The 17,343-nt window shown below is 42.5% G+C and overlaps 1 protein-coding gene across 1 annotated transcript in view; it reads right to left on the bottom strand.

The window, feature by feature from the left end:
- The window catches only part of IPO5 (importin 5), a 44,402-nt gene extending 29,881 nt beyond the window's left edge, over nt 1–14,521 (bottom strand). The window contains exons 1-6 of the mRNA XM_080375410.1: nt 14,352–14,521; nt 9,845–9,925; nt 3,829–4,021; nt 3,219–3,321; nt 2,870–2,966; nt 1,679–1,783 (exon numbers count right to left, since the gene is read on the bottom strand). Coding sequence (XP_080231536.1) covers nt 1,679–1,783; nt 2,870–2,966; nt 3,219–3,321; nt 3,829–4,021; nt 9,845–9,925; nt 14,352–14,444 — 672 coding nt within the window. The 5' untranslated portion in view covers nt 14,445–14,521. The remainder of the gene's footprint in view (nt 1–1,678; nt 1,784–2,869; nt 2,967–3,218; nt 3,322–3,828; nt 4,022–9,844; nt 9,926–14,351) is intronic.
- Nucleotides 14,522–17,343: the final 2,822 nt, after the last annotated feature.

The raw sequence follows: 17,343 nt of genomic DNA, 5'->3' as shown, positions 1-17,343 counted from the left end.
GTTCAACTTCCAGCATAACCATTATAGATACTGTACTGAAAGGACTGAATTGCCAAGACAGTTTTATTTTTAGCTTTTTTACCATGCCAATATTTCAACAAAATGAACTTCAACAGCAACAGAAAAAGCATCCAACTGTCTCCAAAGGTCACTCACCACTATTCTAACACATCCCATCTCCTATTTATAAACTCAGATCTTCATATCCATCTTGTGTTACCACCGCCAGAAAATCTAGTCCTTCTCGCAGTAAGTACTTTACAAAGACAGATTTCATAGCATAGTTCTGTGCTTTAAGTTTGCAAAATAAAACTTGAAAATGCAAGCCCAGTGCATGTGTTTTTACAGCCTAAACCAGCAGCATTGAAACTTGTATCACACAAAGCGGGCTATTAGTCTTAAGTCTAAAAACAGCATACTATTTAATTGCCAGACATCAAGACGAATGGCATGCCCACCCCAAATCCTGCCTCACTCCCACTGGTACGCTACTCAGCAGCAAAGGTCCTCTCAGCCAGTTACAGTGTTTGAACAACACAACTGTTAACTGCCAAAGTCACAGACAGGGACTAACTACCAGATAGTAACCTCAGTATCAAAATACGTATCTTGTACACACCGGAGCCCATTTTCAAGTTCAGTTGATTTTAATATATTCCTCTCAGTTTTCATTTAAGATCAAGCATAATTCCATTGGTTGCAGAAGCCAGTAAACTCTGCACTATTTTTCTTCAGCTTGTCACAAAGCACACACAGACAAGGTTTATAGCTTACACTGTCAACAGAAACCTGCTGTACTGACTGCAGCAAGTTGTCAGTCTTTAACCTAAATTTAGCCTAATTCAAAATCACCTACAGTTCATTATCACTCTTATCACAGGCACTTAGTTATTTCCATTTTTTCTTGATACAGAAAGGGAAATATACTGTGAAACTGTCGTCCTTCAGAACTCAAACCATTTCTGTCTCTGGTTCAGTTTACAATAGTCTTCCCCCCAAACGTAAACAACCTTATATTAGAATTCCAACTTTTGCTCAAATTCATGCATCCTAAAAGAGATTTAATCCAGCCTCAGAAACTGCAAGAAGCTTAAAAATGCATTTTGTTTGGAAGTTCCTAAATTATCAAATAAAGACTATTTGTCCAGACTGTTGTTCTTACTCTGAGAATCTTTATTCAGAATAATTCTACACCTTCCTCTAAACTGAAGATACCTTCCTCTAAACTGAAGATACCTTCCTCTAAACTGAAGAGATACAGGATATGATAGGTCAATGAATTTCCAAATTACTGATTACTTGAAATCTCAGGGTAGCCAATATTTAAAGTATATTTCAATATCATGATTGATCTAAAAGCTGTATGACTTGGAGTTAAATACCTTATGAAGAACTTTTGTTTATTTATCTAGGTAACACTGTATAAATTTATCAGCGCTGACAGCATTGAACTATTTTCCTCAAATCCCTGTCAATTAGCGTGTGTTAACAAAATGCCTTCCCAGTTTCCACCGTATCTTGCTGGTGACTGATGGTTGGGCTAACTAAAATAAAGAGTTAATCCAAGTCTTGGCAAAAATTCATATGCTACACAAATTTGCAGACCAATAATTTACGTTCGGATACAGCCAATGCAGACAGCAATGCCAGATTAAGTGTCACTTGGGTGGTTTCTTACCTGCAAGATTCCAGGTAACAAGTCTGCAAAATGTTTAAGAAGGGGAAGATTGTGCTCATTAGCCAGCACAAACGCAGCTGCAGCTCTAGCAGACAGAGTCTTGATCTAGAAGACAGGCAGGATTGGATAAATAAACATGAAGAACTGGTAAGGAAACATGCCTTTGTTTTCTTTTAACTTTTAAGCCTATTATGAGACTACATTTTGTATTATCATTTCCCTTTTACATTTTCCTAACAGACATGGCAATTAGCTTTTACCATGGGATTTTACATCTTACTTCAAATTAAGGTAATGCAATAATGAAGGTCTTCAGCAACTATGTCCTCTGTTATACAAAGAAGTTTATCATATTACAAGGTCGTAAGTATTTCCTAGTTTTGTTTTTGTTTCTTTTGGGTTGTTTTTCTTTAACAGAAGAAAAAACTATTGTTTTCAACTTCCATCCCAATTTCAAATGTGTATGCAAGCGTCAAAGTCCCATTTTTTCAGAAAGTGTGATCTAAGCGTTTAAAACATGCTTCTTTAAAGGCATGACTTGTGGTACTTTAGAAAATGTTACTCAGTTGACTTTCAAAGGTCAAAAAAAGTAATCCATGGGGGAGCAGCAAACTGAACCCATATACCACAGCAGGGTTTCCTACCCTTGCCCAGTATTTTCCACAACAAGAGAAATGTTTTCAAAGTACAATTCTCTGCAAATCAGTAAATCTGAAGTCTTCCAGAAAAACAAGCTTTTCTAACATGCCCTTACAGCAAAACAGGCACAGTTTAAGGAGCTGTCATATATTCAGAGTTTTGAGACATACTGTGTACAGATACTATGTATATATACTGTTAAACACAAGGGCCAGAAAGAGAGCTTAACAAGGACCTTCTGATCTCTCATGCTTCCGGCTAAGACCCTGGCTCTGCTTCGGGCCGCTACAACTAGGCTTCTCCAGGCATACTACTAGAAGAGTCTGGGCCTAAACAGAGCAAATATGAGCCAGCTAGTCAGCTTCAGGACCATCAAAGGTTTGAAACTTCTGTTTTGCAGTAGGCATAGTCAAAACTCCAGATGTACATCAGTTTCAGGTAATGCAATCTATTGGTGGGAATCTATAGTTTAACCTTTGTAAGTTTGAGACTATTACACTAAGATCCTATCTATGCTCAGGACATATCAAAAAAAGAACATAAAAGTCTTACTGATGGATGCTCTTGATCTTGCATACACTGAACGAGCATTCTCTTAATGACCTCTAAATAGTGTTGCTGTTGATTCCCAAAAATCCCAGGAAAATTCCTAGGGATAAGAAAAGACCAAAACATCAATAAAAACTCACAGTTTAACCTTAACTATTGTTTTAAACTTATCAATTGTTTAAGCTACAGATTGTAACTGTAGATGTTAAGAGTTAAGTAAACCACAATACAAAAGAATAAATGAAATATATATGATTGCTTGTTAATTTATAAAGTTGTGACAGGTTTTTTCTGACATTTTTACAGACATGACTTAGCTAACCTGCAAAAAAGTAGCAGTCTGAAAGCTTACCAGAAAATATGTAGAGCAGCCTCACGCAGTCCCACATTCTGAGAGCTAACAGAGTCAAATAAGAATTTCAGAACTTCTGGCCACTGGTTGTTGCCATCTTCATCTAGATTAAACAAAACAAAGTTCTAGAATAAGCAAACTTAAGAGTGGTTAGATCTCAACTGCACAGGGCAACCCGTCATTGTTACTAAAATCAACTTAAAAAAAAAATGATCTGAAGATGTGTCCAAGTTGCAGTGTAAAATACAGCTGAAATGTTAAATCTAAAAGGCACTCAGGAATAGAAGATGATCTCTTTTTACTGTCACGTAACAGCACTCAAAAAATAAATTGATGCAGATGTTCGGCACAATATTCATGAGAATTTAAACAAAACTGGATTGCTAAATCTTAATACAATCTCACCTAAACCAAGCAATTTGAAAAGCAAAGTTAAAGAGTCTTATTTTTATCTGATCAAGGATAATGTAAACAAATATTGGGTTTTATTTTAAACCATGAAATCACTTAGTACATGATTTGCAAGCATCTACATGAGACTAGAGAACAAGAAATAAAACTACTATGAATACATAAACATCTTACCACAATACCAGCTTATATAAAATACCTATTAAGTTCCTGGCCAATTCAGCAACTATGTCACAGATTTTTTTCCTCATACTGGACTGTGTTTCCAACTGAATAATCAACAGCAATCCACTTTTGATAGAGGTTTGATCACCAGGTGGAAGAGCTGGATAAACTTCTTCAAAAGCAGAAGACAAAAGACGTCGTAGAAGGACAGCTGCCATCTGTCTAGCCTATTGAATAAGAAAGTATGTAGGTTAAAGAGTTTTGATATGGTAATCGTGGTGTTATGAGGAAAGATGACTGACATCATGCTTCCAAATGATCAGTTTTCACTGTGTAGACTTGTTTGGCGAATGGAATACCTCTCAAGCAACAGACGACAATTATGATAGGAAGTAGAAACATTGTAAAGAAACATCAGCTTACAACCCTGTTTCTGACAGTTACAGCTCCTCAAAGAAATAATCATGAAATCCACGGAGGTATTCATTTATTTTCTAGAGCTGAACCTTAGACATGTTTTGTGGCAAGTTAAGGACTTAGCTGCGTTACTGGAAGATGTTTAAAGCATGTCTTCTTCCTATTTTAAATGGCCCATTGAGATAAATACAATCCAGACAGGTTTTTTTGGATTAACAAGTGACTTAATGGGACAACTCTGTCAGATGATTAACCTGCAAACCTTCACTTTCTCAAACAACCAAACTTCACACTAAAGATCTAAAGACTGAGGAACCCCGAGTGGCAAATAAAACTCTACTCTGAACAACAACGATAAAAAAAGCCCCAAAGCTTTCAGCCTGTTGCAGGCATATCATGAAATGTTTTTCTTTAAACCTGAATTTGAGCATAAGAACCTCAATATGACATACTTCTACTGTCTATGCTTCCTGCTTGCATACCATTTATGTACCTGTATTTAATTACAATTATACAAGAACTAGAAGCAAAAAACACGGCTGAGTAATTCAAAATGAATAGAGCAACACATGCAGTAAAGGCAAAAAGACACCTGAAGCACTGTGAATGATCTAATAACTAGGATGTTCACTAAGCAGTGTTTCTAGAAGGACAAACAGTAATTAAAAAACACCCTCAAACTTCTGATGTGTAACAAAACCTTACACGTTAATTTCTCACAAAAAAATAATCTAATGCAACACACAGTCAATTTTTTTCCTAAGGTGTTCTTATTTAATGTGTACTTGGTTTTTATATGTGTACTTGTAATTTATAACAGCCTTTGGAATTCAAAAATGTTCAACAAACAGCAGAACTAACAAAGTCCAATTTCTAAAAGATCTTAACCATATTGCTAGAGCATAACCTATAGATGAGAAACACAAACTGCTGCAAAGTCTCAACTTTTAATGTACCCTGTAAAAATCAGGTATTGCTAGCACATTACCTGAGATACTATTGTTATGTCCTGCAGTCCCCAGGCTCACTGTGCCCTTTTCCGATCTACCCAGCTCTTTTCTATACAGCTAAGGAGTAGTGCGTACACTGTGTCTCTATACTAGCAGAAGGGAAGGACTAGAAATGAACCCTACTCTAGATCATTCCTTATCTCCTCCTCAACGGCTTCAGCATGGACCAAAGCCACCACATATGTAGGATTAGTAGGTCTTCCCCAGTAGATCTAAGGATGACAGCCCGTGAACAAAGAGGGTCACAGTGCCCACCAGTGCCACAGTTCCCATCATAAGCCAAGGTTCTCAAGCAATAGGTCATCACATGGGGCACATGAGTTAGGAAGGAGAAAGATTCTTTCCGCACTGCCTCTGGGAATTCCACAATGTGTTGAAAAACTTTACTGGTACCACAATACAATGGTATCTTTCCTTCTCTCATCCCTAGAGGCACCAATATTGTGAAAGATTAAATTTCTCTTCATTAGTATGGTGAACTTACATAGAAGCCTTGACCGGGGAGCAAGTTTTCTGGGACTAAACAAGACACGCACTCTCCCTTACTCAGGGCACCATGTTCCTGCACATATTCTTCGACATCCGATAACGACCGAACTCACGTTAAATTCATTCCTTTCCTGAAGTAATAATACATGGCCAGATAGGGAATAGAGCTTGTTTTCATAAAGCTTGTAGTCTCAAAGGTAAGAATTTCCACCTCTGAAGATTTTAATTTAAAATATTAGAAGACTGCCAAACACAGCCTGATTGCAAAGCAAAAACACAAATAACAAGGCATACAGAAAGACACAAGATCAACACTACATGAATTAGCTCCTGGTTATTGTTACTAGCTTAGAAAAAAATTCTCCAATTCCCAAAAGAAAATTCAAATGTTTGAAGGAGTAACAAAGAAGCAACTGACTCCTAATAATAAATGGCATGTTTTCCTCAGCAGGTATCCACCTATATATAAAAATTACCATTGTCAATTTAATTTTGATGAACATGGCTGCTCTGGGGTTAAGGAAGAATGTATTTCTCACACACACCAAAGGCTCTTCTATATTTAAGCATGAAAAGTACCCAAACGAGCATTTTAAAATCCTGTAACTTAGCAGCTATAGATTTTATTGAGAACAGGAATAACATAAAGTATACATCCCCAAAGAACTTCCATCTACTAATGAAGCATAAAAAAAGCAGACTTCTCTCCTAGCATTAGATTCTTCTGCATGCCTAAATTGCTGGGGTGCTCACATACAACTGGAATGTCAAATGTATTAACATAAAAGGTCGTCATACTACTCAAATTTCAACATACCACTTCCAATTAATAGCATTTACAGTGCTTTAAAGATGTTCTAGGATTTTATGGATGATGGAACCAAGGCACAAGAAGAAAACCAACTTGCTCAGCAGGGCAGCAGAAAAGTTATGAACAGAAATCTGGGATACCATGCTCTCCACTAGCATTCAAAGTGTCCAGGTAACCCTACACATTTTGTAAGAAAATGACCAACCATCTTGTGTAGCACAGTCACAGTGATTTTTACTTTTGTTTAATGCTCCTTTTAAGTCCTCAAGGAGGAAAACATGCATGGATGGAAGCAATCAATATTTGGGACATGGTCCAAAGATGGACTTGCACAACCTTATTCCGGGATCCAGCCCCATGTGGGATTCAAAGCGTGCAGTGCCCAAGATCCACATACAACTCAAAGGCAGAATTGTGGTGCATCAGAAGTCCATCCTTCCTTCCCCTCCAAATGCTGAAGAGGAGGCTGCCCATGCAGTGGTTTTCAGACTAAGAAATGCAATCTTTTCATGTGGCAATATGGAGAAGGGGAAGGGAAGGTCAGAGCCCTGTAAGGCGGCTCTGAGTAATGCAGAAACACAGTTTTATACAGCATGTGTTACTGTATTTCACAGGGCTCGAAATTAGTCAACTGTAAATTAGGACACAACCGCAAACTGCCAATCTGGAGTTAACCAGGAAGAATAAAAATGCAGGAGAAAATGCAGAACAACTGTTCCTCTCTGAGATTTAGGTGGTAAATCAAAATGGCAAAGGAACAGCCTCTAACACCTGAGAGACATCCTAAGAGTAAAAACCATGAAATAAACTGTGAATATATACCACCTTCCTGTTCAAGCCTTTAAAATGCAGTTGCGTAGGAAAAAGTACAGTCCTAACTTTGTAACAGTGAGACTACACATTTGGGAAGTTGGAGACCTGGGTTCAAGTCCCTCCTCAGCCTGAGGTGTACAAACTCGCATATCATCTGCGGCAGAAGTGTTCTAACTGCTAAGTCCAACGCTTCACTTCTGTGAACAGCGTTACTCTGCTATCAGGAAACTATGAAATGAGAACAGAGGGAAAAGGTGCTTATTTTCACAGTTTAGGCATTTGGTTAGAAGAAAACCTGTTTTACAGTTAGTTTTTATAAGAGTTACTTCTGATCAAGCTTAATTATCTTTTCCACATCAAATGTAAGGGGTCCTGGGAACAGGATCTGAATCTCTGTTTCTCCATTTAAATGTCAAAACTACTAGCTTACAGAGTCAGGATTCCCCCAGCTGTTGTCCAAATAGTCCTACAAATCTTGTGACCTCTACAACACCGCTGCCAAGCTCCTGCAACCAGGATGGAGTATTTTCTTTGGCCTAGTTTTCCTGGGATGGGGGTAAAGCAATAAAGAGGCTTCAGGATGAACAGGGATCTGAACGCAGCTTTCCCATAGCCTGGGCGAGGGACCTTTACAGTTCTAAAGCTTCTTCCAGCAGCCCATGTTCAGTGGTGCCGGTACATTCAGTGTGCTCAGAGGACATATACCAGGCCTAAAGCCCTATTCACTGGTGACACATGCACTATTCTGCCCAGCGTTTGGATCTACATGAAACATATGCTCATCTATTGATACTAGCACCATACTGAACATGCACAGAATGCTTCCCTGTATGTTTATATGCAATGTTTAGATCAAGCACGGGGATGACTTCACTTAGGCTTTAATTAGGATACTTTGTATTTGGAAATCCAATAGGGAAGAAAGGTTGTTTGCAGGTTTTACTATCAGGACGTTTTGAGTCCATCACCTAATATCTACTTAAGTTATGAGCTTTCACTGATTTATCCATTGGTGGAGTTAAATATCAAGTTATTCTACAAATATTAACCTCTTACGTCTTTGGTAAGAGTAACTTCTACAGGTGAAAAGTTTCTTTGCATTTGAGTAAGTTGGTAGCCAAGTCATTGGCAAGACTCTGAAAAAGTTTTAGACTGGGTTATTTCCTTAGTTGACATAAAGAGAATAAAATCAGTTAAAATACATGGAGCAAGTATTTACTTACATAAGCATGACTTTGTAGTTGTCAACTCAGACTTATCAAATGTATTCAAAACAGAAGCATGGGCAATACAGCTATGACTTCTAGGGCATAGTATTATCCGATTATTATATATGATATTATTCTGGTGAAGAAGAAGCAGCGGTAGAACTTACTTCTCATGGCAAATTTAAATACAAGAGAGACTACTCTACAGCCTTCTATCATTTGAAACAACTCAGAGAGGCGGGAGGGAAAGCTACATAGCTCTTATGCAACCAGTTGCTAGTATAATATTGAAAGGTTCTGTCAGAAGAACACTGCTTTATAAGTAGATAGGCATCAACATTAGTAAGCTAATACTTACTGAGCATTAAAAACTTCAAATAGCATCTACCTCTAAATTGGAATACAATCTACCAGAAGAGATAATAATCTAGAAACAGCACACTTATGCTCTCCTTATAATATTGTTCAGAAACTCTACATGGTACACCCTTCTGTTGTTCAGTAAAATGCTAGATAGGAGCAGGGGGAAGTCAAACGATTTTACTTTTAAGTGACTGCAAAGTCTGTAATACTTTGAAAGACTGGTTGCTCTTTACTCTGCATATCCAAGTGAATCAACATTCTCACCAATAAGTAATATACCTGATTGCTAAAGTGTGTGAGCCTTTGCAAAATTAAGGAATAACTAAAAGGCACACTTACTGTAGGCCCACAGTAAAAAAATTATATAGTGCTTAGACTGCTCTCCATTCACTCCGTAACACTGCTACATGACTTAATGAGCATATCCTCACCAAATAGGACAAAATACAAAAGTCATCTGAATAAAACATGCAAAACAACTGCTACCTTTTCTCTCCCCAGTTCCCATTTGAGAAGCACACGAAGTTTCAGATGATACACAAGTTTAACACACTTAGGCACAGGACCCCAAAATGGAAAGCATTTTTCAACTGTAACTTGAAGGAACATCACAGTAACAGTCGTATATTAGTTACATGTTTTAAGGAAAGAATCGGTTCATAAAACAATACACCCAGCCAGAAAACAATGGAGATCTAAGCAGTCACTTACGAAAGACTACTTTTAAAACTAAGTATCCTACATCAAAAAGTCTCAGCTAGCTAACTTGACATGCAACAAACTAAATGAGTGGTCCCTCTACAAATGTGCACTAAATTAAGATGATTCAGTTAATGCCTGGACTTGTTCATTTATCCCAAAATGACCAGCACTGATTTCTTACCCGCTTCTCCAAGCCCCCTTGAAAATCTGCAGAATTCAAAGATTACTGAGACATACCTCCTCAGCAGCAGCAGTATTCCTGATTGCTTGTAGGAGGAACGTGATCTTGGATTGACCTGGAATATTTTCATATGTCTCCTGCATAAAAAGGGAAAGAGTTTATTGTAAACAATTGATATAAAGCATGTGTTAAGCATTAATATGAATCAACTTTCTTTTTAAACAATTTCAGTATCCATCCAGTTAATAGAAAATAACATAGCAAAAAATTAAACCTATCAAAATAAAATTTTCTGACCTATTTTAAAATAATGAATAAAATCTTAGTTATCCAGTAAGACTTGCCATATTGGAATGATCTACATAAGCATTACTGGCCACTTACGAGATAAGTTATGAAATACAACATAAATGGAACAAGTATCCTCCTGGAAATAAAGCATATATGGAACGTATATCCTCCTGGTAATCCATCGCAGCTTCTATCACATCAAAGGATTAAGGACTTTGGAAGCCTGAGACTGAACTATGACCAACAGGTTAATAACCACTGACAAACGTACGGTCAAAAAATTTGTTCAGTTCTTTTTGAACCTTTTTATGGCCTTTACAATGCTGTATGGCAGTCACACATCTCAACTACACATTTTGAATAAGAACTTTTAATTTCTAAACTCCTGGCTGAATTTCAGACAAAGAGACTATTTCGTCTCCCTCTTAGAGAAACCCTCTTAACAAAATGGGAAGTTTAATGAGAAGTTCAGTTACATTGTCTTACCCACTTCTGGCATATAGTTCATTCACTATGGCTCTTTATTAGATTGTTATTTAGAAGCTAGAGTGAGCACACAGCAAAGTAACTTTTGCTGTCCAAAAAATGGTATATGTGATAATTTTAAAACTATAGATGCTTGTCTCTAATATACAAAACCTACGCAAGTAAGAGCAGGGGAATTACATGCTGACGAGCAACCACTTAGAACATTCAGAAATAGTTCTATACTTACCAGCTTGGAAAGAGCTATTTTTTGCAGACACAAACTTGAAGATAAATTACTCCACCCTTTCCAAATACCCACTATCCCATCCTGAACTCAAGGAACAAGCCTACCACACAAAGACCAGGTTCATTTCAATCAGTTCTCTGCCTGCCTACTTCCTATTCTTACCACTGCAGCTGTTCTTCCTAATTCTCTAGCAAATTTACACAGCTTGACAGTATAGCTGCTATTTTCAATAGTCTCCCCATCACACATTTATTATCAGACATCATCTTCCTCCACTTTCTGTACCTTTTTCCTAGTAGGCCTCATTCAAAGTCAATTCATACTTCATATTCTCTCTAGTTGCTAGTACACGCTCACAATCAGTAAGACACTGAAACCCCCCCAAATCCCTGCGTTTAATCTAATTATTTCATGGAGTGCAAAATTAAATGAGGTTTAGGGTCAGAATAGAAAAGTCTTCTCAGATTTACCGTTTGCAAGAATGTATATATTTATATTGCACTATTACCTACAAATACAGAAACAAGAAGGTTCCCTAAACACAGGCCCAGCACAGACCTGAACTTATGCTTTCATGGACAGCTGAAGCACTCTAAAAGCTGGCTTCCCTCATGCCAATTCTGATCATAACAAAATTCTACTTTGAGTTGTTTAAATTCACTAGAAAGGGCAGCAACCTATCCAGCTGTTCACTAGCATAATTCTGCCGATTCAGTAAACTGGATTCAGAGGATGCCAAGGAGCACCAGGGTAAGGCTGGCAAAAAGGAACCTATGGCCAAAACCTTCCTTCTGTGCTGGTGGAGGACTACTTTGCTGGCTCCACTATCTTACCAGCCTGGGCTATGCCCTAACTATGTACCTGGATCCTGCTACACCTTCACTTTTAGCTCATGGTTAGTTCCCCAGCTACTTTATCCAGAGGTACAAATTTCTCACATAGCAGAACCAACTTTCAGAATACATGCAAATATCTATTATCTACACTTAGTACTCGTGTTTTTCCAAACCTGAGAAATATAATTTAAAGAAGAGCATAAAATCACCAAGATGAAGTAAATACAATTTTCTCTATCAGAAGACAGATACACAAATAAAAGACAGGCTTTTCCAGCCAACAGACAGCATCTCAGTAATTTTTAATGAGAGATAAATGAATGAACCAGGCTTCAGCAAACTGGTCGGAATAAGTTATTAGTGTGCTAGCACATACATAGATCTATATACATAAACACTTAAATAAAAACAGGGTTTAGGCAATTAGACTTTCTTTCTCTCCTTTTTTTTTTATAGCATACCCCCATCCAAACAGGGTATGACTCTATCCACATACTCTAGTCTAGTCTTCAATGTAACACCACCAGTCACCCTGATTTTGAAGACCAGACATGTAAGAAATAAACCGTCTGTTCTCCTTTGGTTCCCTGTCTATCCATTTCTCATTCTCACTGGTTTTCATTGGACACAAATGAAAACCTCATATGCAATTCACCTGCAATTATCTGAATCCCTGTAGTATTCAATATTGCCTTCCAACAGCAAGTACACTTTAAAAAGCTGATTGGACTGTGCAGATGTTTAGTATCATTTGAGTCTTGTATGATTTTAGCAAGCTGATACTCTAAATGCTATGCAATAGTTTCAGCCAAATAAATATTACTTCAAGAAATGGACAACTTAAAATTCAATCTAGCTACAATGTAGAGACACAGATTTGTGTTTCTAGGTACAAGTTCATTAACCCACCATGAAGACAACTGAGCTGGGTGCCTCACATCTGTGCACGGTGGAAGAATGAGAGACAATAGGCATAAATTAAAAAAAGGAAGTTCAGACTTTTTGCTTTAATGAGGACAGCCAAGCAGGAATGGGTTGCTCAGAGCTTGTATAGCCTCCATTCTTGGAGGTTTTCAAGACGCAACAGGACAAAGCCCCTGAGTGACCTGGTCTGACCTGATAGCTGACACTGCTTTGAGCAGGAGATTGCACTACAGACCTCCTGAGGACCCATCCACTCTGAATGATCCTAATCCATAAAAATACTTGCATATTCTTGGAAATATGCAGAAACCAATACCAGATTAAATGCAGTTAAATATGTCAAAGTTATACTACTTGCTTTTATTTGTATACAAAACTGATAGACTTTGAAAAGTTTGCTAATCTATGATAATTATGCTTTATTTCACAGGCATTATGAGACAGCCGTCCAATAGATTTGCTTTGTTACAGTTTTAATAAAATTCAAGAAGTTGTGAGAAATGTTCTTATGTTACATGCAGGCAGTTGAAAAGCGAAAGAAATTCAGCTCCCAGGGAACAGCCTCCATTCCAGTTCTATGTTCAGACATGTGGGAATAATTCTTGCTACTTCACTAGAAAGTGTGTGCAGGAATCAATACTGAGCTGCGCTAGCTTTCTGAAAACATCCATCTCCCCCTCCTTCCCATTCCCAAATTATATTTGGGGTGTTTTCAGCGCAGCAGCGGGAACAATAATACTTTTTATTCTTTGCCAAACAATGCGCTGAACTCTGCTGACCGCTGAAGTGATGAGAGCGATAAAAGACCCGATGCAGCCATCCAGTGGGAATTCACGCTAAACCTAGACGCGAGTATTTAATTCAATGGGAGAGATTCCCCACCAGGCTTGACAATGGAGTCTTAAGCATGACAGAGAGAAAGAATTAACGTGGCTTAGCCATCACAAAGAATTTTAGCTGAAATAACACATCTGAAAAGTTTTTGCTGATAACGGAGAAACTCAGCATATTGGAAAACGCTTCTTTTAGTGAAATATTTCTTAGCTGACGGAACACTTGAACGCACGGCCCACTCCGGAGTTAAAAACCAAACTATTGTGGGGCAGCAGCACAGGACCCCGGCGGGCCGGGGGGCAGCCGCGGCGCCGCTCCCGCCACAGCGACCCCGGCGAGGGCCGCCCCGGGAGCGCGGCAACGCGGCTACAAGCGCAGCCGCCCCCGGGGCCCGGCGGAGCCCTTCAGTCCCGTCCAGGCGAGCTCCGCGCCCACGGCGGGCAGGCACCCGCCCTGACCTCGTTTGGGGGCGCCCCCCCTCCCCAGCCAGCGAGGACCGGCCCCGCCGCCGGCTCGGCCTCCGCTCCCCGGACCGCGCTCCGTCACGCCGGCCAGCCCGGGCCCCGTCTCGCCATGGGCAACGGGGAGCAACGGCCCCCAGGGAGCTCCAAAGGGGCCGGGCGGGGGAGCGGTGCCCGGCGCGCAGGGCCGCCGGAGCGGGGGCTGGCGCGGCCGAGACCCCCCCACGCCCTCACCCGCCGGAGCCCGCGCCCCCGCCAACGGCCAGAGCGGCCCCCGCGCCCCGCCGAGGCGATCGGCCGCAACCGCCCGGCTCCCCCGCGGAGGCCGGCGCCGACGGCGGCGTGGGGGAAGGCCCGGGCCACCCCGGCAGCAGCTGGTGCCGCTGCTCACACGCGGAGCTCGGCCGGCGCCGCCGCCTCCCTGCAGCCCCCCTCCGGCAGGGTCTGGGAGGTCTGACAGGCCGGTCTGGCGCCCAGGGCCGGGGCGAGGCGGACCCGTTACCTCGGCCTGCTTGCGGACCGCATTGTCTGGGCTGAGCAGGTTGCCCAGGAGAAGGTAGAACTGCTGCTGCTCCTGCTCCGCCGTCGCCGCCATTGCTGCGAAAGGAAAAGAGAGCGAGGCCGGCCGGGCGGGGACAGGGAGGCGGGGAGGGGGAAAGCCGGCCTCGCCGCCAGCGGAGGGGGCGGAGCACGAGCCGGAGCCGCGCTCCTGCTCCCGGCTCCCCCCTAGGGCCGACAGCGCCAGCCGCGCTCTAGAACGCTCCCATTGGCCGCGACGCACGGGGTCTCGCCCCCGATTGGCCTGCTTTCTCTATGACGTCCCGGCGACTCGGGGCGAGGGGAGGAGCGGAGAGCGGCCGGACGGCCGTCCCTGAATGGTGGTTCGTCTCCTCTCGTCTCATTGGTGCGCTTCCGGGCCGGGGGTGGGAGGTAGAGGCGGGGAAACGCCCCGAATGGCACTCTCATTGGCAAGCGGCCCTGGCAATCACGGGGGGATTGGTCAGAGGCACGTCGGACGGTGTGGGAAGGGCGGGGTCGCGCCGGGACGCCGAGCTGGGGCAGCGCGGTGGGGGAGGGGAGGGGAGGGAAAGCGCGGGAGATTGCAAGGCGTCTCCCTCCCCGGGCACCGCCGTTCCCGCTGCCGCTCCGTGACGTCGTGCGGCCGCTCCGCCCCTGCCGCGCCTTCCTCCCCCCGAGGGCGCCGCGCTGGGGGGTGCTGGTGAGCCCCAGCTGGCGGAACCCTGCTGGGGGGAGCTGGTGCGTGGCCTGACGGGGCGGGGGAGAGCTGGGAGGGCTGTGCCGCGGCCAGGTCGGGGCTGCCGGGCCGCGGTTTGCTGAGGGGTGTCTGGGGGCGGGGGGAGCCCGTGATCGTGGGTTCCTGCCACGCGGGAGAGACCGCTCAGCACGCGGTGGGCGGGCGGGATCGATGCGCGTCACGGGCTTTCCCCGGTGGGTCCGTGCGGCAGGTGGCCGTTATGGTGTAACGTAGGCAGGAGGTGTAAAGGTGCAGGATCCTACACCTTGGCCTGCCCTGTACACCGTTATGTGCGTCCTGGCCCAGCTCTGCTTCAGGTGAGCCCAGCACCCCTGGGTACCCCGTGTCTGCTGCCGTGTGAGGTGATGTGGTCAGGCCTGTGTCGCGCCCCAGTACGGCGGCCAGTAATACACCACACCCGCCGGTCCCTCCCAAGGATGGGATGGGATAAAAGGCCGCTAGCATTCCCTGTGCTCACAGGGAATGTGTGAGGTTCACGATGCGCACCCTTAGAGGCTCTGGATGTCACCCTGCTCGCTGGCAGAGGGCTCTCTGCCACGGGGTGCGGTATGGGCTGTGGGGGTTCAGCCGTGGCCAAACCTGGCCCCACCTGGGCCGGCACCGCAGCAGGGCTGCGCCCAGGGCATGTGAGCGCTTTGAGAGCAAAAGGCAGCAGCCAGTGAGCTGGTGGGAAAAAGGTGGAAAAGTCTTCTTGACCGTATTAAGGAAGAATTGCAGGCAGAACAAAAGAATGGTTTTAAGCTGACTGAAAGCACAGAAGGGCCAAACGTGAGGATGAATTACAAAAGCAAGCATGCTTTCTTACGTGAAGTGCTCTTCTGCAAACACCCTTAGATGCTAGCTGTGTGGATTAGGTGTTCACAGCTTGTCACAGGTTCTGGAGGGCCTTTTGTGATGGGATCTTGAAACAAGGACAACTTTCCAGCCTTCCTGTCACCGGTGGTTTGTATGAACTGTAATGACATTGCTGCCTCCTTTCTGTGTGTAAACAAATAAAGGTATTTGTTTCCATCGTAACCTGCCCTAACAGTGATTTCACCATAAATCTGTAGTGTGATTGTTAGCTAAAGAATGCAGTATCTGATAGGGGTTGGGGAGGGAATGTAAACTGCAGGATATAGAAAATTGTTTTCTTGTCCATGCTGGTTTTTCCATCTGTAGATGTGGGGAGTGGGTTGTTACATAAAAACACTAGTTGTCTTTGAGAAACTGCTAGGCAAATGAAATCAGTAATTTGCCTAAGAGCAAAAAACCCATTTGCCAAATCATCTTTAGAGTTCCAGTGTTGAAAATTAGTCAGAGCTCACTTGGAAGGGGAAGGCAGGAACAACTTGGTGCAGTTTTTAAGAGCAAGCCTAGCAAGAGTGTCTCTACGTGTGTGTGTGTTTGTGTTCCTGTGTGTATAGTTGTTAAACTCAGGCAGTATAATGCTCAGGGAATGCATTTGAATGCATTTCATGCTGGTATTCAGAGTGCAGAAGGGAGAATCTGCACTGGGTTGAGAAGAACTTGCTGGTAAACGCAGCAGATCAGTGCTGTTCTGCTTCAAATCCTAACAGTTTGGTGAAAGCAGATTAAAAATAACGTAGGTGAAAAGTAGTTAAGATATAGAAAGAGTCCCGAGGAATTTAAAATGTCACTAATGCGATGTGATCATAGAGTCTACCACATCAGGTGCTTGTTCTTACCTGGGACAAGTTTGAAGCTGAAGTGTGGGAAGCAGCCAGAAACTATGCTGTAGAAGCAGGTATCAGCACCAAAGGTGGTTTGAATAAGCACCTGAGGAGAGCTGAAATAGGTGCAGCCACAAAGCAGTCAGCAGCAATGTTAGCATTGCTGGATGTTGCCCATCTCCTGCAGTGTCTCTCAAGTAAAAATAAAAGACAGTACAAAGTACTGAAAACTATTCCACATGTTCTGAATGAAAGATGTTCATTAAGTAGCAGAAATCAAAAGGACTACCTTGACCTACCTCTTCTAACAGTCTAGACCCAAGAAGTGTGTTGAACTGTAGTTTATCCAAAGAAACTTTGGATATACAGTCTATCCAAAAGATGTTTTAAAACTCAGACTAAGAAATCGGAAATTCAAGTCTTTGAAAAGCAGAGGCTTTTTTTAGGTATTGAACTTCACAACTCTGCTAATGAATGGATTATAAAGAAAGAGAGAGCTGGGAAATGATTTTGCTAAACCTGAGGATTGCTATAAGATTTCTACT

This window comes from Falco punctatus, assembly GCF_963210335.1.
Source record: "Falco punctatus genome assembly, chromosome: 2".
Classification (NCBI taxonomy): Eukaryota; Metazoa; Chordata; class Aves; order Falconiformes; family Falconidae; genus Falco; species Falco punctatus.
The sequence above is the reverse complement of the archived record's forward strand: the minus strand, read 5'-3'. Positions and strand labels throughout refer to the sequence as shown.